Source organism: Lagenorhynchus albirostris, chromosome 19, assembly GCF_949774975.1.
Source record: "Lagenorhynchus albirostris chromosome 19, mLagAlb1.1, whole genome shotgun sequence".
NCBI classification, from domain to species: Eukaryota; Metazoa; Chordata; class Mammalia; order Artiodactyla; family Delphinidae; genus Lagenorhynchus; species Lagenorhynchus albirostris.
Window position 1 is genome coordinate 43,047,570 of NC_083113.1, and position 24,824 is coordinate 43,072,393.

Here is a 24,824-nt window from a genome sequence, read left to right on the forward strand (position 1 = left end):
AATTGCCATGATTTTTAAAAATTAGATACATCAGATACAAACTGGATTGTCTGAAACTTTATTGTCTAAAAAGGTTTTGCAGAACAAGTCCTAGTAAAAGAAACAAAACCAACTGTATAAGTAACTAAAATGTGAACCTGAAAAAAATGAAAATATCAGTAACATGATCTTCAGATAGTGTAAAACCCCACACTAGTTGTTTCTAGAGAGGCATTTTGATTTTCACCTTTTTGCCTGTGACCACTCAGTGCTAGTAGCTGATGAATTCGTGGTGGGTTGAAAAGTTATGGTGTTTCTGTAGTTTTTCCCAGGTCATGAGTCTCGGGCTACAGAAGCTCTGTGCTGGGCAAACGGACAGCGACTGTTTAGTGCTGGACTCAATGGAGAGATTATTGAGTATGATTTGCAGGCGTTAAACATCAAGTATGCTATGGATGCCTTTGGAGGACCCATTTGGAGCATGGCTGCCAGCCCCAATGGCTCTCAACTTTTGGTCAGTAAGCAACTATTGGTAATTCAAACCAAGATTTCTCTTCTGCCCACTTAAACTTGCTTCCTTATGTTCATAGGAAGGTGAAATTGTATTATAGCATGTAGCAACTCCACTCTGAGCTGGATTCCAGCAACCAAGCAAGCAATTGTATCTGGATTCCAATACGAGATACAAGATTGGGATTCTTGTTGGGGATTTAAAACTCCCTTGTCCTTTGGCACTCTTTCTGCTGCTACTTTGGACCTTGTTGATTCATTTATGAAACCAGAGGTTTCAGTTTGGTTCAGCATTTCCCAAACTGTGTTCTTTGGAATTGGGAGATGTAGAAACTGTCTTTTGTTTTGTTGTGCCTTGTGTTTTATGATAAGTTTTGTTTCAGAAATACGGCGTACTAAATCCTTCTGTAGATTCACAGCACACGTTAGTATATCTAAACTTCTGATAGGTCCTTCTACAGGTCAACCTGTGGAACCATGTTTTTCCAGTGTTTCTCAAAAAATTTTTGAGCACAGACTTAAGACTTCCCCCCCCCGAGAGGGCAGACAGCAGAAGCAAGAAGAACTACAACCTGCAGCCTGTGGAACAAAAACCACATTCACAGAAAGAGACAAGATGAAAAGGCAGAGGGCTATGTACCAGATGAAGGAACAAGATACAACCCGAGAAAAACAACTAAATGAAGTGGAGATAGGCAACCTTCCAGAAAAAGAATTCAGAATAATGATAGTTAAGATGATCCAGGACCTCGGAAAAAGAATGGAGGCAAAGATCAAGAAGATGCAGGAAATGTTTAACAAAGACCTAGAATTAAATAACAAACAAACAGAGATGAACAATACAATAACTGAAATGAAAACTACACTAGAAGGAATCAATAGCAGAATAACTGAGGCAGAAGAACGGATAAGTGGCCTGGAAGACACAATGGTGGAATTCACTGCTGCGGAACAGAATAAAGAGAAAAGAATGAAAAGAAATGAAGACAGCCTGAGAGACCTCTGGGACAACATTAAACACAACAACATTCGCATGATAGGGGTCCCAGAAGGAGAAGAGAGAGAGAAAGGACCAGAGAAAATATTTGAAGAGATTATAGTCAAAAACTTCCCTAACATGGGAAAGGAAATAGCCACCCAAGTCCAGGAAGCGCAGAGTCCCATACAGGATAAACCCAGGGAGAAACACACTGAGACACATAGTAATTAAATTCGCCAAAATTAAAGACAAAGAAAAATTGTTAAAAGCAGCAAGGGAAAAACGATAAATAACATACAAGGGAACTCCCATAAGGTTAACAGCTGATTTCTCAGCAGAAGCTCTACAAGCCAGAAGGGAGTCACATGATATACTTAAAGTGTTGAAAGGGAAGAACCTACAACCAAGATTACTCTACCCGGCAAGGATCTCCTTCAGATTCATGGAGAAATCAAAAGCTTTACAGACAAGCAAAAGCTAAGAAAATTCAGCACCACCAAACCAGCTCTACAACAAATGCTAAAGGAACTTCTCTAAGTGGGAAACACAAGAGAAGAAAAGGACCTACAAAAACAAACCCAAAACAATTCAGAAAATGGTCCTAGGAACATACGTATCAATAATTACCTTAAACGTGAATGGATTAAATGCTCCAACCAAAAGACACAGGCTTGCTGAATGGATACAAAAACAAGACCCATCTATATGCTGTCTACAAGAGACCCACTTCAGACCTAGGGACACATACAGACTGAAAGTGAGGGGATGGAAAAAGATATTCCATGCAAATGGAAATCAAAAGAAAGCCAGAGTAGCAATACTCATATCAGATAAAATAGACTTTAAAATAAAGAAAGTTACAAGAGACAAGGAAGGACACTACATAATGATCAAGGGATCGATCCAAGAAGAAGATATAACAATTATAAGTATATATGCACCCAACATAGGAGCATCTCAATACATAAGGCAACTGCTAACAGCTATAAAAGAGGAAATCGACAGTAACACAATAATAGTGGGGGACTTTAATACCTCATTTACACCAATGGACAGATCATCCAAAATGAAAATAAATAAGGAAACAGAAACTTTAAATGACACAATAGACCAGATAGATTTAATTGTTATTTATAGGACATTCCATCCAAAAACAGCAGATTACACTTTCTTCTTAAGTGCACACGGAACATTCTCCAGGATAGATCACATCTTGGGTCACAAATCAAGCCTCAGTAAATTTAAGAAACTTGAAATCATATCAAGCATCTTTTCTGACCACAATGCTATGAGATTAGAAATAAATTACAGGGAAAAAAACGTAAAAAACACAAACACATGGAGGCTAAACAATATGTTACTAAATAACCAAGAGATCACTGAAGAAATCAAAGAGGAAATCAAAAAATATCTAGAGACAAATGACAATGAAAACATGACGATCCAAAACCTATGGGATGCAGCAAAAGCAGTTCTAAGAGGGAAGTTTATAGCTATACAAGTCTACCTCAAGAAACAAGAAAAATCTCAAACAATCTAACCTTACACCTAAAGGAAGTAGAGAAAGAAGAACAAACATAACCCAAAGTTAGCAGAAGGAAAGAAATCATAAAGATCAGAGCAGAAATAAATGAAATAGAAACAAAGAAAACAATAGCAAAGATCAATAAAACTAAAAGCTGGTTCTTTGAGAAGATAAACAAAATTGATAAACCATTAGCCAGACTCATCAAGAAGAAGAGGGAGAGGACTCAAATCAATAAAATTAGAAATGAAAAAGGAGATGTTACAACAGACATCACAGAAATACAAAGCATCCTAAGAGACTACTACAAGCAACTCTATGCCAATAAAATGGACAACCTGGAAGAAATGGACAATTTCTTAGGTATAGTCTCCAAGACTGAACCAGGAAGAAATAGAAAATATGAACAGACCAGTCACAAGTAATGAAATTGAAACTGTGATTAAAAATCTTCCAACAAACAAAAGTCCAGGACCAGATGGCTTCACAGGTGAATTCTATCAAACGTTTAGAGAAGAGCTAACACCCATCCTTCTCAAACTCTTCCAAAAAATTGCAGAGGAAGGAACACTCCCAAACTCATTCTATGAGGCCACCATCACCCTGATACCAAAACCAGACAAAGATACTACAAAAAAAGAAAATTACAAACCAATATCACTGATGAATATATATGTAAAAATCCTCAACAAAATACTAGCAAACAGAATCCAACAGCACATTAAAAGGATCATACACCATGATCAAGTGGTATTTATCCCAGGGATGCAAGGATTCTTCAATATACGCAAATCAATCAGTGTGATACACCATATTAACAAATTAAAGCAGAAAAACCATAGGATCATCTCAATAGATGCAGAAAGATCTTTTGACAAAATTCAACACCCATTTATGATAAAAACTCTCCAGAAAGTGAGAATAGAGGGAACCTACCTCAACATAATAAAGGCCATATACACCCACAGCAAACATCATTCTCAATGGTGAAAAACTGAAAGCATTTCCTCTAAGGTCAGGAACAAGACAAGGATGTGCACTCTCGCCACTATTATTCAACATAGTGTTGCAAGTCCTAGCCTCGGCAATCAGAGAAGAAAAATAAAAGGAACAAATTGGAAAAGAAGAAGTAAAACTGTCACTGTTTGCAGATGACATGATACTATACATAGAGAATCCAAAAGATGCCACCAGAAAACTACTAGAGCTAATCAATGAATTTGGTAAAGTTGCAGGATACAAAATTAATGCACAGAAATCTCTTGCATTCCTATACACTAATGAAAAATTTGAAAGAGAAATTAAGGAAACACTCCCATTTACCATTGCAACACAAAGAATAAAATACCTAGGTATAAACCTACCTAGAGAGACAAACGACCTGTATGCAGAAAACTATTAAGACACTGATGAAAGAAATTAAAGATGATACCAACAGATGGAGAGATATACTGTGTTCTTGGATCGGAAGAATCAATATGGTGAAAATGACTATATTACCCAAAGCAATCTACAGATTCAATGCAATCCCTATTGAATTACCAATGGCATTTTTTACAGAACTAGAACAAAAAATCTTAAAATTTGTATGGAGACACAAAAGACCCCGAATAGCCAAAGCAGTCTTGAGGGAAAAAAATGGAGCTGGAGGAATCAGACTCCCTGACTTCAGACTATACTGTAAAGCTACAGTAATCAAGACAGTATGGTACTGGCACAGAAACAGAAACATAGATCAATGGAACAGGATAGAAAGCCCAGAGATAAACCCACGCACCTATGGTCAACTAATCTATGACAAAGGAGGCAAGGATATACAATGGAGAGACAGTCTCTTCAATAAGTGGTGTTGGGAAAACAGGACAGCTACATGTAAAAAAATGAAATTAGAACACTCCCTAACACCATACACAAAAATAAACTCAAAATGGATTAGAGACCTGTATGTAAGACTGGACACTATAAAACTCTTAAAGGAAAACATAGGAAGAACACTTTGACATAAATAACAGCAAGATCTTTTTTGATCCACCTCCTAGAGTAATGGAAATAAAACCAAAAATAAACAAATGGGACCTAATGAAACTTCAAAGCTTTTGCCCAGCAAAGGAAACCATAAACAAGACAAAAAGACAACCCTCAGAATGGGAGAAAATATTTGCAAAAGAATAAATGGACAAAGAATTAATATCCAAAATATATAAACAGCTCATGCAGCTCAATGTTAAAAATATAAACAACCCGATCCAAAAATGGGCAGAAGACCTAAATAGACATTTCTCCAAAGAAGACATACAGATGGCCAAGAATCACATGGAAAGCTGCTCAACATCACTAATTATTAGAGAAATGCAGATCAAGACTACAATGAGGTATCACCTCACACCAGTTAGAATGGGCATCATCAGAAAATCTACAAACAAATGCTGGAGAGGGTGTGGAGAAAAGGAACCCTCTTGCACTGTTGGTGGGAATGTATATTGATACAGCCACTATGGAGAACAGTATGGAGGTTCCTTAAAAAACTAAAAATAGAGCTACCATATGATCCTACAATCCCACTGCTGGGCATATATACCCAGAGAAAACCATAATTCAAAAAGACACATGTACCCCAATGTTCATTGCAGCACTATTTACAATAGCCAGGTCATGGAAGCAACCTAAATGTCCATCGACAGACAAATGGATAAAGAAAATGTGGTACATATAGACAATGGAAAGACTCCCCCCCCCCATTCTTACCAGTAGACTGGGTACTTGCAGAGATTTAGTTTTCTGTGATGGATTTATGATTTTTTTAAAATTTGTACTATTTTGTAATACCTTGACGTATCTCCATTTAGGTGACACAGTTAATGGGTCTTTTATTTAGGCCATGGGTGTCCAGCAGAGACATGCTATGAAATCCTGTTTCTCCTCCATGTCCTATTCAGGAATTGTGCCCCTAATTGGCCTGCTTTCTGGCTAGGACATGAAGACTGCCAGGAACACACTACCAGTTTCTTGGTACCAGTACTTTTTCCCTCTCACAAACTATTTTTCTCTTTCAGAACAAGTGTTAGCTTGAAGGAGGAAATGTATATATTTAGTTCTATAAAATGCTTTCTTTATTTTCTACCCCCTTTTCCATAATAGGTTGGCTGCGAAGATGGATCTGTGAAACTATTTCAGATCACCCCAGACAAAATCCAGTTTGAAAGAAATTTTGATCGTCAGAAAAGTAAGGGTTATTTGTGGTGAGGCAGTGAGTAGTCTTAACAAGAAGTTATATTTCTGTGCCACTGGAGATGGGATATTTTCCCATGGGTCCAGGTAATATTTTATCTATATGCTAACTTTCTGTGAGTGCAGCGTATGTGCTAGATGCTGTCCTTAGCTCAGGTCCTCTCCGTTGTGTAGCATAGCTATGATTGCCTGGTTAAGTAATAATACAGGAAGCTAGCAGTCCAAAATAGGAAAGTGAGTGTTTCTGTGTAAATCAATTTGTTAGTTCTCACTTATTTTTGTGAAGTTTTAACAAATGTGCATAAAGTCTCAGAACTTGGATTTTCCTTTAGGAGCTGTGGTTCTCAGTTCTGCTAGTACTTTCAAGTTGAATGGGGGAATTTTATAAACAATTGCCCCTGTTCCACCTGGACTGACTGACACTGACATCCAGAACAGAGCCTGGCAAACTATTTCTGTGAAGACACCAGCTAGTAAATATTGTAGGCTTTGCAGGCCCTATAGTCTCTGCCAACTCTGGTCATTATAGCACCGCAGTTGCCCTAGATAATACTTAACAAATGCTCATGGTTATGCTCTGGTAAAACTTCATTTACAAAAACAGGTGGTGACCCCAGTTTGGCCTTTGGGCCATAGTTTGCTGACTCCTTTTCTATTATCCACTTTTTTTTTTTTAACATCTTTATTGGAGTATAATTGCTTTACAGTGGTGTGTTAGTTTCTGTTTTATAACAAAGTGAATCAGCTATACATATACGTATATCCTCGTATCTCCTCCCTCTTGCGTCTCCCTCCCACCCTCCCTGTCCCACCCTGACTCCTTTTCTAGAGAGTAGTATCTGATGTGTTCTCTGTATCCAATAGTAATGTTTATCCTCTGCTAATCAGATCCCTGTATTGTTTGTTTTTAATATCTCCTGGGTGTTCTTTTTTTAATTACAAAGGTGATATAATGCTTGGTAAAAATTTCATGCATTTAGCCAAGTGTGAAAGAGAAAATAAGTGTCTCATTTCACTCTGTAGGCAACATTTTGGAATTAATCTGGACTTTTTTGTATATTCAGATAGACAAATACATTCACAGGAGTGCTTGCACTTGTTTTTCAGCTTAGTTTTTCATTTGATGTATCACAGACATCTTTCTGTGTCAGTCATGCCAGTCTGCATGGCATTTCATTTTATGGTGTTCCATAATTTATTTAACCAAACTCCTATTGATGGATATTAATTTTGTTTTTACCACTATAGCCAGTGCTGTAATGAACATTTTTATATACACTTGGGCATTCCTGTAAATATTTCTTTTTTGTTAAATTCCTAGTGCAATTACAATGCCAAATTTGCACGTTTAAATTTTGTTAGGTTACTACCAGATCACCTTCAAAAGGTTGTGCTTATCTACACTCCCATCAACCATTTATCCATTACTAAAAGTAAGTATCAAATATGTCATCGTGGGTCCCAGGGCAAAGTTGTCCCTCACCTGTTATAAAACAGTCCTTCGCAAGAGCGCAGTAGATGAACTTTAAGACTATAGAACGCTAGCCCTGTAGATGTTTGTGGAAGGAGAACTCAGTTACCCTTTGCTGTATATTTATGTGTATGTCACTTTCTCTTTTGTTGTACAACTCCCAAGGTCGAATCCTGAGCCTCAGCTGGCATCCCGCTGGTACACACATTGCAGCTGGCTCCATAGACTACATTAGTGTGTTTGATGTCAAATCAGGTGACTGTTTTTCTCAGTTCATTTGGGGTGTGGGTCTTGTTTGTCAGAGCCACATTTCTGGGTTTCCAAGAGCTTGTGACCTTATGCTTTCATGAACCTTCTGAGATGTCACCATGAATTTCACTTCTTTCTTGGATTACTACTGCTGCTTTTAGGGGAATCTTGGTTCTTCAGTGGAATACAGTATTTTTCATCATAAGAATTCACACTAAAATGTGCCCTCAACCAGTGAGACATTTACTATGAGCAATCAGTAGAATACCTACTTATATATACCAGTTCTTTGTAAAAGTGGGTGTCTGTAGTTGAGGAATGTAAGATCTTGGTAACATAGTTGGTGAGACTTGAGATCAGAAAGATAGAGAACAACGTGCTTCCTCTGTCCTTGGCCTAGAGAATTGGCTGATGGATTCCTTCAGTGAGGAGACTGACTTCAACTTGTTAGGTGGCTGTGTCTACTCCCCGCTAAGATGAGAGGAAACACAGGGCAGACATGTCGCCTTTTTCTTTTTCCTTAGTGCTTGAGCAAGTTTTTTATTATCAGTTATATATGCATATAGTCAAAGAATTCCTTAAGGCTTGTTACAAAAAAGCAGGAGTCCCCCTATATCCCTTCTCCCACTCCTCAAAGGCAGCCACCTGCAACTCTTAGCTAATTCTTTTGGCATTTATCTTTATGCTATACATAGTATGCTTAAAATGCTTTATTTTTTTCAGTTTTAGGCTATTATTTATTGACTTCCACTATTTAACCCTCTTTCTCTGCCCTTTGCCACATGTAGCAATATTTCCTCCTGATCCTCCCAGTATGGTTATGTTCTAACTTTGTTCAGATTAGCAGTTGATGTTTTTATTCTTAGACTATATACATACAACTTGCATAGTAAATTTCTTTTCCTTTCCTGTATGCTTTTTGTTAATGCTGAGTGTCTGTCTCTGTCTCTCTCTTTTGTGTGTGTGAGATTGACATATATATATATATATATATATATATATATCACTAATTCATCTCCACATTCTTCGAGTTGTATGATTTAGGTTCAGCTACATCTGGGTTTTTTTTCTGGTTTTTTTTTGTTGTTGTTAGTTTGTTTTGGGTTTTTTTGCGGGATCTTAGTTCCCCCACCAGGAATTGAACCTGGGCCCCTGCAGTGAAAGTGCCAAGTTCTAACCACTGGGTCGCCAGGGAATTCCCACATCTGGTTTTCTTTCTATCACTTTTATCTCCTTGAAGGTTTCTCTCCCAGAGCCTTCTGCCCTGCTCCAGCTTAGTGGAGCCAGTTTCTGGGCCTACTGCACAACTCTGAGATCTTGAACTCTGGTTTTTCAACCATTCTGGAGATCCCCTTTGCTTTATTCTCCAGTAGAGTTCCCTGTTGCCAAGTCATTCATTTTCGTAGTTTATCACTTTGTTTGATGGATCCTGAGAAAGGGTTTCTGAGAAAGAATTCTAGTTGGAAATTATTTTTCCTTAGAATTTTGAAGCTGTGGTTCCACTGTTGTCCAGCTTCTAGTATTGTTATGGACTCTGATGCCTTTCTGAGAGTAGATCCTTTTTGTAGGTTTTTGTGGTTGGTTTTTCCTGGGAGCTTTTAAGATCTTCCCTTTATCTTTACTGTTCTGAAATGTAATAATTATGTTTTTTGTTGTGTGGATCTGTTAACATCCATTGTATTGGACAACTTGGTAGGTTCCTTTAATCCAAAAACCCATGTTTTTCATTTCTGAGGAAAATTCTTATAATTATTTTGTAAAGGAGTTTCTTTCCATTTTCTCCTTTCTGGAATTTTATTACTGGAATGTTGCCTCTTCTAATTTTCTTTCTTTCTTTTTTTCTTTTTCCCCCTTGTTATTTTTCATCTCTAACTTCTTACTTTGCTTCCTGGGAGAGTTTGTCATTTTTATCTTTCAGTCCTTTTATTGAGGTTCTCATTTCTGCCATTCATTTCCAGAGTTCTTTTTTGTTTCCTGAATGTTCTTTTTTACAGCGTTCTCTTTTTGTTTCATTATACAGTATACTAACTCTTCTCCAAGACTATTCATGGTAATAGCTGTGAAGTGTTCTTCACCCTGGCTTTTTCCCACCTTGTTGTTTATTTTTTTCTGGTCCTATGTTGGGCCTCTGCCTTTCATATTGAGGCTTTCCTCCTGTGTCTAGAGGTTCCTCTCATCACCACATGAATGGTGCTGATCACATCTGAGCTTCATTGAGGAATGGTCTGGCTGGACTGTTAGCTTGGGGATGCTCTCAAGACAGGCTCTTTAGATCTTTTCTCTTGTGCTGGTCATATTTCTTAGAACTGTTTTTTGTTCTCCTGCCTGGTGACAACAAGCCCAGCCATCAGCATTCTAAGAAGAAAGCAGGTGTTCTCAATACAGAGTTATAACATTTCACTTAATCTGTGTTCCATGCATCACCTCTGTTTCCAGACTATCTGGAGTCACCAGTTGCTGAGTCTTCTGAGGATTCCATGGTATAAATCAGGTGGTTTCTTGGCTTTTCCTACTGCGGATTTGGGACTTAGTTTTAGGGTTCTACTAAGTCGGTTACTACTCCGTGTCTGCTTTCCAGTTCCCCAAATTTTGGCACTATTGTCTTCTCTCCCTTTCTCATGGGGATTTGGAAGGGAGCAGAGTGTAATGTGTGTGTGCAGTTGGCTGCTTTTCAGTGAAGCCTCAAATGTCTCATTTCCATTTCACCTCTCCACCAAAAATTCCTTTTGTCTGCAACCCCCACCACCACCGCTGCCCTCCTTCTTCAGGGAACCATTTTGGTGTTCCAAAACTGAGTTCACCATAACCACTGTTTACTGGCTGTCTGTGGTCTGTGCTCAGGCAGCTGACTTACCAGATGCCTACCACAGGCAGCTTCTGAAGACTGAGGAGAAATAAGTGCCATTCACATGCGGGCTTTGCTTTCTTTTTCAGGGAGCGCTATTCATAAGATGCTTGTGGATAGGCAGTATATGGGTGTGTCTAAGCGGAAGTGTATCATATGGGGCGTGGCCTTCCTGTCCGATGGCACTGTCATAAGCGTGGACTCTGCTGGGAAGGTGCAGTTCTGGGACTCAGCTACCGGTACCCTTGTAAAGAATCATCTCATCGCAAATACTGACGTGCAGTCCATTGCCATATCTGATGTGAGTATAGTCCCTGTTTGAGCAGTTCCTGTACAACCTGGGGCATGAGTAGAGAAGGCCGTGTCAGTGGTATGCCACAGACACTGTTCCCTAATCCTGAATGTTGTAGTGGAGGAAGATTGAGTTTAGGACAATGCATCTGAAAACCCACACAGTTTTCCTGAACACTTATTCTCCAACAGTTAGTTAGAGAATATTCTCTAAACGATTAGTTAGCAGAGAGGTTTTCTTCAGACACTCCCTGTCCCCAGTTAACCCCGTCTGATTGTAGATAGGGCACAAGTATTCTAGAAGAATCTTGAGAAGTGCTATTTCCTCTCTCTGCCTGACTGTTCTGCTTCCTATCTTGGAACATTAGAAGGTAATTTTATAGTGATTTCGACACTACTGATTTTTCTCCTGTTTGTATAGGAGTTAAAGCAGGTTTGTATTGAACATGTGTGCCTCTTGCCATCTTGTAACATGAATTCTTAATCAGAAACCTTTGGATATTTTAGCAATGAGGCACAGGAAGTGATTTTGAGGTTTGTTTTTTTTTTTAATGTTTATTGGAGTATAGTTGATTTACAATGTTGTGTTAGTTTCTGCTGTACAACAAAGTGAATCCGTTATACATACACATATATCCATTCTTTTTTCTTCTTTTCCCATATAAGTCATTACAGAGTATTGAGTAGAGTTTCCTATGCTATACACTAGGTCCTTATTAGTTATCTGTTTTATATATAGTAGTGTGTCTACGTCAATCCCAGTCTCCCAATTTATCATCCCCACTCCCGCTTCTCTCCCCACCCCGTAACCATAAATTTGTTTTCTACATCTGTGACTTTGTTTCTGTTTTGTAAATAAGTTCATTTGTAACATTTTTTTAGATTCCACATGTAAGCGATATTATATGATATTTGTCTCTCTGTCTGAGCTTTGAGGTTTGTTGACTAGATCTTTTATCCTTACGTAATTAGTTTGAGTGTTGTTTTCTTACTTAAGTGTGTCTAGTGTAGAGATCACTCCTGCTTTCTTTTCTTGCCTATAAAATGTTCCTATTCCATTCCACAGTTTTTCCATGAGAACAATTTGTTAGTGCTAAAGCCCTATAAAACATGTAGATGTCACATATAAACTATAATAGAAGTCAAGGTTTAAGTGAGTGGGAGGAATTCTCCTTTTAAAATAGAGTTTTGATCCAAAATGGTTGTAATTATTAGACAGTAAGACTTAATTATTAAATTTAGTACTATTTAAAGTGTAATTATTTAAGGATTATGCACCTGTTCAAAGACCAGAGAAGATATATATTTATTACTATGGAACAATTTCCAGGATATATTGGTAAGGGGAAAAAGTAGAACAGTATTACAGTGTATAGTATAGTATATAATAGTGTAGTAAGGAAAGGTAGAGCAGATTTATATATTAGATATTTATATATGAGATATTCTAGGACTTCCCGGGTAGTCCAGTGGTTAAGACTCAGCACTTCCATTGCAGGGGATGTGGGTTCAATCCCTGGTCAGGGAACTAAGATCCTGCATGCTGTGTGGCATGGCTAAAAAAAAAAGAGAAAAGAAAAGAAACAGATGTTCTATGTGTATACAGTTTTGCTAGTATATACATAGAATATCTCTGGAAATATTGAAAATGCAAATAATGACAGTTTCTGGAAGAAAGTTTTTTGGGGGTAGGTGGAAGACAGGTGTAACTTGTACTGTGTACCACTTTATACTGTCTGATCTTCTACCTTGTGCCTATATTACTCTATTGCATTAAGTCTTAGATACAAATGATTGTAACATGTCATAATTTTGTTATCATGGGAAAGAAGAAATACTTTTATTAAACTATGACAGAGTGGTTTTTTAAATGTAAAATTCACATTTTATAAGCACATAATATAAGCTTTTATAATATAAACTGACACAATGCTTTTTTAAACATAAAATTTATATTTTACTTACTGAAGAGCTTCTTGAGACTTAAACAGAAACTTTCTGTTATATCACTCTTACGCATATATAAACAGGAAAGTATGTGTGAAATAAAATGATAAGGGTATTCCTAGAACTTCTTCACGTTCAGAGTTGGACTCTGAATCACTTGAACTCAGTTATTGGGGTCCATGTTTCTCACACATGCCTCCCAGCCATCCACAGTGTTGGTAGAAGATGATCCAATATAGTCCCAAGATTTTCTTTTAGGCTTTTGACAACTGTTCTGCAAGTTGTTTTTGTTTTGTTTTATTATTATTTGGCTGCATCGGGTCTTAGTTGCTGCCTGTGGGATCTTCATCATGGCCTGCGGGATCTTTCCTTGAGGCGCATGGGATCTTTCCTTGCAGCACACAGGCTCTTCATTGTGGCGTGCAGGCTTCTCTAGTTGCGGTGTGGGCTTCTCTCCAGTTGTGGCGCGTGGGCTTTGTTGCCCCACGGCATGTGAGATCTTAGTTCCCCAGCCAGGGATCAAACCGCGTCCCCTGCATTGGAAGGTGGATTCGTAACCACTGGGCCACGAGGGAAATCCGTATTCTGCAAGTTTTGACGTTCATTCTTTATCTGAAGATGTCACATAACACAGGTTGACAGATATAAATATTTTGATATCAGAGATGTTAAGATGTGAGAAAATGTGTGCCTGAGAAGCAAGGGATTGTGGTACTTTTTTTTTTTTTTTCAATTGAAACGTGCAATTGTACAAATTCCAGTCCTCAAAAATGCTTATCACAAACTCTGGAGTTGGGCAGAGTTGGGTTTGAATCCCAGTCATACCACTTAATAGCTACGTGTCTTCCTTGGGCAAGGTGCTTCTAAGTCTCAGTTTCTTCCTCTGTGAGAACAAGGAGGTTAGTAATACATGCTGCATGGCGTCTGAGGAAAGATTAAATGGGTTGTGCTTGTAAAGTGCTAAGTAGAGTGTCTGGCACAGCGAGTGTGCTATTGCCATTTTCACATCTCTTTTGACACCAGTCCTAATTTCAAGGCTTTTCTCCATACTCTCTTGCCAGAACAGATGGTTATATTTAGATTTCTTTTCAGTGGTTTCTCATTGACTAAAGAGTGAATTGTGGCAAACACCCAGTCCTTTGATCTTCTTAGAAGCCTTTCACCTCCATCAAGTAGGCAAGTACTGATTCCTTTAGGGAGTTGTAGGGAACATTTGCCTTCATTTAGAGGTCAGTCCTGAGATTTTGTGTTCCCTGTGAAGCAGTCACTCTTTGATTAAGTTAGTGTGTGTGTGCGCATGTGTGTGCACGTGTGTGCGCGCGCGCGTGCGTGCACTTGCGCACCCCCCCAGGTCTGTTTTTCCCTTGCTTCATTCCTGTTGCACCCCAAGAGAGCCCTTTTCTTTTGTTTGCTTTTCAGTTCTTTTATGATTCCACCTCAGGGAAAGAGAATGTGGAGTGAGAGGCCTCCCTTCCCAGTTCTTCTCCGTAGGTAGTACTTTGAGCAAACAGCCACTTGAACTGTTTAGTGGAGGTGATGGAGAGAGCGAGTGAATTCCTAAGCAGCTCAGTATTTCCACTTTTGCCTTAGGCTAATGGTTTTCAAATAGTATCCTTAGAGGAGGTGAGGGAGAGGCCTGTGCCCGGAGCAAAGGCTTTGGCGGCAGATACACGTCTGTAAACTAACAGACAGGTAAACTCCTGAAGTTCCAGTTTCCTTATCTGTGTAAAGGGCTATTAAATGATGATTGGGGGGAAAAAGGGTAAAATCATAACTCATCCAAACATGAAATGGAAGTGTGTCAGAGATTTTCTGTAACTCATTAACTAATGAGGGAACCAGTAAGTTACAAGCAGTTCTAAGGGAGAAATCAAAGAACACAGTTATGTAAGGCCATCAGGAATGCTGAAATGATTTACAAATTGTTGCAGGACTCAGTGTCCACAGGACAATCATCAGCTGCATTCTACCGAGCAAAATTCTTTTGCATCTCTATGCAAGAGAATCTTTTGCATCACTCTCAGTTTTTTTACAATTTATGGAGTTGTAAAGTAGCTCTAGGACAATCAGAGGGCTCACCAGCCAAGGACACCAGTACTTGTTATGCTCATTTCAGTCTTTTATAATTTCTCCTGATAGGACAGATGATACTTAACCTTGCAGGTTATTGAAGGATTAGAGATGATATGACATACAACGTTCCTAGCACAGTCAGTGTGTAGTTGATGGCAGCTACATGCTCACATGTGTGCAGACATCTCACTTTTCTTGACTTCTCACCTACTCTTTACACCGTTTGATTGGTTATCTACTGATCCAGGTTTCTGATTTTTCTCAGTACCCTATCAAGCCTCCTGTTTTGTTTTCTTACTCAAAGTTATGTGCATTTTTAAAAATGAGTTAAAATGAAAATGGTTTTGAGATTATAGAGGAATTTTAAAAAGTAGTTGTAGACACAGTAAGACCTTTTAAAACTAACAGAAATCCTCGTGCTCAACATGCTGTCAAGAGAGAGCCTTAAACTGGGGACCAGGGAACCTGCATCTTTGTGATATTGATCAGGCCACTTCCCCTCCTCAGCCCACCCTCTCTTCATCACTAAAAAGAGGACAGTGAATTTTAGGGTTTTCTAAGCTTCAGTCTTTTGACTGCTAGTTTTGCGACCCCTCCCCTTTCCCCAATATTGTTGCTATTCTAATGAGGTCGGGTTTGCATTATATGAAAGCACGCTGACAGTTTGAAGTACTTACTGTTAATTTTGTCAGTAGAGGGCGCTTTGTTACCTATGCGCAAACTTGCTCCCCTGATGGAATTGTTAGCTTCTGGAGGAAAAAGACCCCTGCAACCTCCCTTCAATTCTGGGCATAGGTTTTCCCCCTAAGCTGCCCAGACAGAAAACCTCGGGGAATATTTTGAAAACTGGGCCCTGTTTTGCTCAAATGTACCTCCCTATTGATTTACTTTCTCAGCAAGAAGACAGTTTCGTGGTGGGCACAGCCGAGGGGACAGTGTTCCATTTTCAGCTGGTCTCTGTGACTTCCAACAGCAGTGAGAAGCAGTGGGTGCGGACAAAGCCATTTCAACATCACACTCACGACGTGCGAGCCGTGGCCCACAGCCCCATAGCACTGATATCTGGAGGTGGGTTTCAGTCTTGGCCGGGACTGCTTCATTACTTTGCCCAGCTGTGGTTATTTTCATGTGGGACTTTTTCTAATTCCGATATTCTTTCTCCTCTCCCTCCCGCTCCAGGCACAGACACCCACTTAGTCATTCGTCCTCTCATGGAGAAGGTGGAGGTAAAGAATTATGATGCTGCTCTCCGAAAAATCACTTTTCCCCATGTAAGTATCATCCTCTAATGCCCACCATGCCCTCATCTCCCGGTCTGCCTGTCCCATAAGACAGCACAGCTCACTCTTCTTTGGCAGATCTGTTGGCCTTCTGTAGTTACCTTCTTCTTCTTTCTTCCTTTTCTTTCTAAGGCAAGCCTCTGGCAAAGATGTTTACAGGGGCCAAGAGATTTACAGCAGCATTCCTAGTTCAGTTTCTGGGGAAATCATTCCCTTTTCCCAGTAGGTGTGGTTTATGGGGATTTTGTTTGTTATTAATTTTTTAAAATAAATTTATTTATTTTATTTATTTTTGGCTGCATTGGGTCTTCGTTGCTGCGCACGGGCTTTCTCTAGTTGTGGCGAGCAGGGGCTACTCTTTGTTGCGGTGCGCGGGCTTCTCATTGTGATGGCTTCTCTTGTTGCAGAGCATGGGCTCCAGGTGCATGGGCTTCAGTAGTTGTGGCACGCGGGCTCAGTAGTTGTGGCTCATGGGCTCTAGAGCACAGGCTCAGTAGTTGTGGCACATGGGCTTAGTTGCTCCGCGGCATGTGGGATCCTCCTGGACCAGGGCTCGAACCCGTGTCCCCTGCATTGGCAGGCAGATTCTCAACCACTGTACCACCAGGGAAGCCCAAGGCTGGACTTTTTATTATTCTGGGTGGGAGCAGGAGAATCCAGGCTTCCAGTGTTCCTTTCTAGGTAAATCAGTCATCTTTCCAGGCTAGAAACTCTTCTTCCCACTACCTACTCTACATTCCATTCAACCAGTAAACCTTACTGAGTCTACCTCCTCGTTCTCTCTCGAATCTAGCCATTTCTCTTTGTCTACACTGCCATTAACCTAGTTTGGGTCAGTGTCGTTTCTCCTCTGGATTTCTTTACAGTAGTTTGTTAACAATCTCCTTTTATTTAGATTTGTGTCATTCCGGCCTGTTCTCCATTGATGCGTTCAAAAAGCAACTTTGTTCATCCCTCCATGCTTAAATGCCTTTGTTGGTCATTGTTGTCCTCAGCGTAAAGACCTAATTCCTTAGCATGGCTTATGAAACCTGTCTTGATCCGGAGAAGACAGCCTCTTCCCTCACCTCTGTTCTCACGCACTTACATTACCCCCACCGCCATCTGCACTCAGTCTGGCAGTTCTGAAAGACTCCTTTTTATTCCCTCTCATTCTCTTTTCCCTTTGAGCTATTTCCCGTGCCATCCCTCTGCTTGGAACGTCCTGCCCTACCTTCTTTGCCTGAGTACTCTTTACCAGTGAGCCTCATCTGGGCTCCTGTCTTTACTGTCATGAGGCCTTTCTACTTTTTTTCATTACATACTGTGCTTAGCCATGTTAAAATTCTTTGCACACTTAATGTAATTGCCTGTTTAATTTTATGTCAACCCTTTAAACTGTAATCTTGAGAGCAGTAGCTAGGTTTTTATTTACCACTATGCTTTTAGATCCTAGGACAGTGCCTGGCGAATGGTAGTACTTAGGAAATATTTATCAAGTAAATGGATTTTAACGGTAGAAAATGTTCTGAGGTGTTGCTGCTGTATCCAGTACTGAGGCAATAGATGACTCCGGCTTGTTTATGTCTTTTTGATTCTTGGATACAGCGACGTCTCGTTTCCTGTGCAAAAAAGAAGCAGCTTCTCCTCTTCCAGTTTGCTCATCACTTGGAACTTTGGCGACTGGGATCCACAGTTGCAACAGGTAAGATGGAAGAAAGTTTTTTTCCAATAAGAAAACTGGAGGTAGAAGCCAGAAATGGCAGTCGAAATTCTGCTTGTGGAAAAATGGAAGTAGGTTTGTCTGTGTCCTTTTGAACTTATGGTTTCCCACCCACTAGATAGAGCAGAGGAGTTCCTCAGAGTGTTAAAATTGTTAGCAGGACACTGAATCATCAGTGAAAAGTTTTCGGTTCAGTATGGTGCACTGCAGGATATAGTGGTCCTGAGGGTAGTGGAATCAAAGTTCTCCCTGGTTAGTTAGACTGGGATCAAAACAGGCTGTTGAAAAATGACAAGTTTTAATGTGGGGTCGTGACGGGCCTGCATGAAAAAGAAGGTTGTGCAGATCTTACCAGGGTGACAGCCTCATGGCCTTAAGTATGACATACCTGTTCGGGTCCTGTTGTTTTACAGTAGGTTAGAGGCTTTTGCTTTAGGCTCCAAAATGAACAAATGAAGTTGAAGTCGAGGCCACACAGACTTCACTTCCATCCACCTGCATGCCTGGCTGTGGGGAGTGGCTTCAGAGAAATAGGGGTGTGCCCTAGGCCGTATGCAGGGCACCCAAGTAGAAGCTAAGAAAGTGCTCACTGCTTTCCTCTTCGTATACATACCCCCAGAAAACTGTAAGCTTACTACGTCAGACGTTTTTCTGATTTCCCAGTGATAGAGATTTCTTTCTACCCAGGAATGACTTTTTAGTAGAAAAAATGTATGAATAACCTTTCTTTGGGAAGAAAAATGTCAGGGATATTTCTTGTTCCAGGAAAGAATGGGGATACACTTCCACTCTCTAAAAATGCAGATCACTTACTTCACCTCAAGACAAAGGTAAAGAAATTTAACTGTGTGTTCAGACTCTGAAATCCAGAACATTTTTCTCATTCTGAATTTTGAGGGTTTCTTAGTTGACATCGTAAACTGTTTCAAATCTAAAATTATTTGAATGAAGTGCTATGTCAAAAGAGCTGGGTTTCCTCTGATTGTAAGTCAGGCATTCAGAATTTATTGGATGAATGAATACAAGAAATTCGTTTTTCTTCTTTGGGTATTATTATGAAAATAACATGCATAGTTTTTAAAAATTCAAATAATGCAAAAGAGGATGCAATGAAAAATGAACCTCTTTCTTACCCCCACCCCCCCAGAGATGATCACTGCCAGTGGTTTCTTATATATTCTTCCAGAAAAAATTTTCACCCATGCGTGCATGTGTATACATCCTTTCTTTCTCCAATAATGGGACTATACTATACAAACAGCTTTGTCTTCCTTTTTAAAAATCTTTATTTTAATTGCACAAATAATTTGTGAATACAGTCTCACTATGAAGAATTCAAACAATATTGATAATTTATACCCTTGCCCAGCTCTTTAATACTAGTCCCCTCTCCTGCAATAATTACTGTTAATTGATTAGCTGTATACCCTTCTAGATCTTTTTCTGTGTGTGAGAATATGTATGTGTGTATACATACATACTTACATACACTCAGATGTTTTTTGAGTTTTTTGAATTACATAAATGTTACACTAAACTTTTGCGGTGTTATGCAAATTTTTTCACTTAATATTTCTTACAGGTCTTTAAAGCAGGTTGTCATTGACCAAAACAGAAAATCAGTCCCCAAGTCACTGAGCCTCCAAAGCTTCCCTGCATTAAATGCCTCCCTGCTCAGGTTTCTAAAGTTAGGGTTTATTATGAAGCTACCCATGAAGTATGCGAAGGGCTGAGATAAACTCGTAGTATTCAGAGACCTCTGTTCTGGGTTTTGGAAATCAAAGCCACACCACTTAGATGTTCTACCTTTGAAATAATCATAGTGACACATAGCATATGAGTGTCAGGATTATGTGTCGGTATTTGTGGATACATTCAGAGTGGCAATAGCTTGAGGATTCATGCTATAGTGAACCTTGTATGAAGTTTTACTTGACTATTTATCCTGCTTCCTAATGTTACCAGGGTCCTGAGAACATCATCTGCAGCTGTATCTCCCCATGTGGAAGTTGGATAGCCTATTCTACAGCTTCTCGGTTTTTTCTCTATCGTTTGAATTATGAACATGACAACATAAACCTCCAAAGGGTAAGGGATAACCCCAAGTCTGGTTGAATAAGAAGAAACCTTATAAGTGGGTGATTTTTGTGTGAAGTGGAAACGTCCTGGATATGAATCCTTGTTCCATGAAAAGCTATTTTGAGAAACTTGTTATAAAACAGTCTCTTATTGCCATTTAAAATTATGTTTTTGGAGGATAGGGAAATGCCAGAAAGTGGCAGTAAATGTTAGGCTTTTGAGGAGATGACAAGGGGGCTGGATAGGTTACAGTAGGCACGTCTGTGTTCCAGGCCCTTGGTTGATTGGCTTCCTTGGAGACAGGAAGCATTCATATGATTTAAGCCTAACTATGATTATTTTTGATGGGCTGTAGGTCTAACTTCTCTCTGTCTCTCTGATTTTTTGTTACTCGTTCCCCCAAGGTTTCCAAAATGCCAGCGTTCCTTCGCTCTGCCCTTCAGATTTTGTTTTCTGAGGATTCAACGAAGCTCTTTGTGGCATCAAATCAAGGGTCTGTGCATGTCATTCGGCTGCTGGAGGGAAGCTTCAAGCACCTGCATACTTTTCAGCCTCAGTCAGGTGAGAAGTTGGTAATTGGCCATGGGAGAGAGTTATCAGTCTCGATGTTCCTTTTTTTCCATTTAAACCTCAATTGTTGGGGGTTCACTAATGATCTTCTCTGCCCTGCAAAAATTACGCATTCACTCACATGTTTGCGATTTAAAGTAGAAGGAGATACCTGGCAAGTGAAAATGCTCGATGAAATCTGAAGTCTTGCTCACACCTACTCTTTTCTCACTGGGTTTTTGATTCCTTATTTGGGGCCAGAGAAGTTTCATCACCCTTCTTGGAGTTCTGTTAGCAGAGCAAGAAGAAAGTTAAAATCATTTGTAATCCTGACACCCAGAAATAACTACCATTATTATTTTATATATTTCCAGTAGGTGCTGGTTATGTAGGTATTTTATGGACATGTTAATCTTTTCTGTTGTTTGTTTTTATAATGATGAGCTTATACATACAGTTTCATTACCTGTCCTAATGCTTATGACCACTTTTTCATATGTTTTGAGAACATGAGTATGCATGAATGAGTGACTGTGTATAGATAACAACTGGTGAGTTAACTACTAAGGACTTAGTACCCAATACTTCCCACGGGCCTTTTTTCCTTCTCCCTTTTTCTGGCTTGTAGTGACTTCACTGTTATTTAGACTTCATCAGCCTGGAAAATCAACTTTTTAAAATCAACTTAAACTCTCACTGTTCATAAGCTGCCCCAGAAGCAAACAGGAAAAGAAACATACAAATTAGGAGTCAGATGAAGTAAACTGAGAGTATTTATTGAGTACCTGTATATGGTTTTATTATAAAACTTAGATTCTTTACCTTGCATTTAGCACTCCTTTAAAATTGGGCTCTGCATTATGTATATAACTTTATTTCTTCCTCCTATCTCATCTCACTTCCCCTTCTAGTCAGGCTGGTTTCTTCATAGCCCTCAAACCTGTGTATTCCTGTCCTTGTCACTTAGGTCACACTGTTCTCCATCCTTTTCTACCCACCTCGCTCATCCTTTAGCATCTGGTTTATGTCTAGTTATAAAGCTTTTTCATTGTTTGGGGTTGTTACATGCAGCACTTACTTTGGCATATAGCATCACTGTCTGATTTTTATCCCACATGGGTCTTCATGATGCCAGATTGGTTTAAAATTCTTTAATGACAAAGATGGCTCATATGTGCCCATGCTCCCTTAGTGCTAAATATACAGCTAGTAAATTAAAGATATGCCTCGGGACTTCCCTGGTGGTGCAGTGGTTAAGAATCCACCTGCCAGTGCAGAGGACACAGGTTCGATCCCTGGTCCAGGAAGATCCCACGTGCCGCAGAGCAGCTAAGCCCGTATGCTACAACTACTGAGCCTGCACTCTAGAGCCTGCAAGCCGTAACTACTGAAGCCCGCTCACCTAGAGCCCGTGCTCCGCAACAAGAGAAGCCACCGCCCTGAGAAGCCCGCGTACCGCAACGAAGAGTAGCCCCTGCTCGCCACAACTAGAGAAAGCCCGTGCACAGCAACGAAGACCCAACACAGACCAAAAAAAAAAAAAAAAAGATAAGCCTCAAGCCTATTTGCTGTTTGTAACTTTGTTTAAAAAACACCTGATAGGAAAGGAGTTTGAAACAATTAAGGTATAGATTTTGGTGGTAGCTCTTACCCTGATTCTCTGTTCTCCTGGTAGTTCTGAGCAAGTGCTGCTTTCTGGTTTATCTCTCTGGCTCCTCTTTCCATGAAGGATGGCTAATTAAATTAAAATAGTAGAGTAGCATCTAGAACTTATCTGCAAAGCTATCTAGAAATTGTCCTATGAGTAATTTAAAACCAGGGCTCTTACTGGCTTTTGCCATTATTTTTAGGGCAGGGCTGGCTGACTGTGGACACTGAATTCAGAGGCTTAACTATGGTTTTGTCCTTACAGGGACAGTGGAGTCCATGTGTCTTTTGGCAGTCAGTCCAGATGGAAATTGGCTAGCTGCATCAGGTACCAGTGCTGGAGTCCATGTGTACAACGTGAAACAACTAAAGGTGAGCATGAGGTTTAGTAGCAGAAAACAGGAGGAAGTTAGCTCTGCAGTTATAAGACTTAAGGCTAAGGCACATTGATATGACTTGGAAAATTGCTGGACTTCTTTTTAACCAAAAATTTTTCCTGTTTCACTTGTTTGGAACCCAAAAGCTATAATCTAACATTAAAATCAGTCAGTGGGAACAGTGAAACCACTCATGCACAGAAGTTTGAAATTAAGGATTTATGAGTAATGAATCTACATCCAGATTATGTCTGTATTTTGAGGAGGAAAATTCTGATTTACCCAGATGAATAGATGCAGATAGTAACAATTTCCTTTAATAGGTTGCCTTGTAATCTCAAGGTATTTTAAAATTAAACAGAACTAGTAATAGCAGGAAAGCATTTTTCACTAATTAGTGATGATATTGCCATTCACAGATTGAATCGCTAATGTTCCCTTACAAGTTGTCATCGTCATCTAAAAGTCAGATAAGAACTACAAAAAACTTACAATAAGCATTAAAAGTTTAGAGAACGATATCAAACTGCAGCATTTAATGGGTTTGCCTGTTACTGCATGACTTAATCTTTACTGCACTGTGGCAAAAGCATGTACTGCTCTTTGAGCCTTGCCTGGCATTTAAAGGTGTTCCTGTGTACTAGTGCACATGCCTTGTGATTGAACATAAATTTCCATGCCTAGGCATTTATTTCTTTTAAATCCAGTGTAGAGCTGTAGATTCCCTGTTCAATGACATGTTTATGAGCAATTCATACAAATGTAGAGACAGCAGGGAAAGCTTTTTTCTGAGGTTCTCTGTGAATGCTGTTAGTTTTGTTGGCAGTTAAACTTGCATTTTTTAAAAAATGCAGTTAAAGTTTATTGTTTGGGGAAATGCCTGACGTTTACGGAACTTCCATAGAATAGAACTTTTTGAATTCCAAAGAGCATTATTTTAAAACTACTGACCTAGACCATCCAGTCTTTCCTGAGGGAAGGAATCCTATTTTAGTTTTCTGTTTCTGTTATTTATTCCCAGCTTCACTGCACAGTGCCTGCTTACAATTTCCCTGTGACTGCTCTGGCCATCGCCCCCAATACCAACAACCTTGTCATTGCTCATTCTGACCAGCAGGTAAGAGATCCCAGTCCTTCCTAATTCCCTCCAAATGGATAGTAACTTGGAAGCTGAGATAACGACAATTTTGGAGGAGCTTTTCTTTGACAGTACTGGACAATATAAAGGTAGTTTTCTCTTATGTGTAGTAAAGCTTCCATGTATGGCCTGATCATAGGCCAGTAACATCCATTGGCTTGATGGGTCACAATGGAATGGTGAAACACTGAGATTCTCGAATAAAGAGGTATGAGAAGGAGGAAGAATTTTCAAGGGCTCGTTTTACTGATTGTTTTTAGGCTAGGATGAAATGGACTCAGGTGTTAGAGTGGATATGGGAGAACAATGAAATATCAGAAAGGGAATGTAAACAAACTATCCCCTTTAAAATCGCATCAAAAAAATAAAGTACTTAGGAATATGACTCACCAAGGCTTATATGCTGAGAACTATAAGACATTAATAAAGGAAATTGCAGATGATTCAAAGAAATGGAAAGCTATCCCCTGCTCTTGGATTGGGAGAATTAATATTGTTAAAATGGCCATACTACCCAAAGCAATCTATAGATTTAATGCGATCCCTATCAAATTACCTGTGACATTTTTCACAGAACTAGAACAAATAATCCTAAAATTTATATGGAATCATAAAAGACCCAGAATCGGGGCTTCCCTGGTGGTGCAGTGGTTGAGAATCCGCCTGCCAGTGCAGGGGACATGGGTTTGATCCCTGGTCCGGGAAGATCCCACATGGCGCAGAGCAGCTAAGCCCTTGCACCATAACTACTGAGCCCGCGTGACACAACTACTGAAGCCCACTCGTCTAGAGCCCATGCTCCACAATGAGAAGCCCCTGCAATGAGAAGCCCGCGCACTGCAACAAAGAGTAGCCCCCTCTCGCCACAACTAGAGAAAGCCCATGCGCAACAGCGAAGACCCAACACAGCCAACAATAAATAAAATAAATTTATTTTTAAAAAATAAATAAAAAT

The 24,824-nt window shown here is 39.6% G+C and overlaps 1 protein-coding gene across 3 annotated transcripts in view; it reads left to right on the forward strand.

The window, feature by feature from the left end:
* The window catches only part of UTP4 (UTP4 small subunit processome component), a 32,611-nt gene that overhangs the window by 3,608 nt on the left and 4,179 nt on the right, over positions 1-24,824 (forward strand). For 2 of the 3 annotated variants that reach the window (XM_060131848.1, XM_060131849.1), the window contains 11 exons: positions 6,132-6,216; positions 7,858-7,947; positions 10,876-11,087; positions 15,994-16,165; positions 16,277-16,368; positions 17,965-18,061; positions 18,845-18,909; positions 20,045-20,167; positions 20,563-20,719; positions 22,620-22,726; positions 23,753-23,848. In XM_060131848.1, the coding sequence (XP_059987831.1) occupies positions 6,132-6,216; positions 7,858-7,947; positions 10,876-11,087; positions 15,994-16,165; positions 16,277-16,368; positions 17,965-18,061; positions 18,845-18,909; positions 20,045-20,167; positions 20,563-20,719; positions 22,620-22,726; positions 23,753-23,848 (1,296 nt within the window). Of the gene's footprint in view, positions 1-301; positions 494-6,131; positions 6,217-7,857; positions 7,948-10,875; positions 11,088-15,993; positions 16,166-16,276; positions 16,369-17,964; positions 18,062-18,844; positions 18,910-20,044; positions 20,168-20,562; positions 20,720-22,619; positions 22,727-23,752; positions 23,849-24,824 lie in introns of all 3 variants that reach the window. The other variant, XM_060131847.1, reaches the window with a different exon arrangement.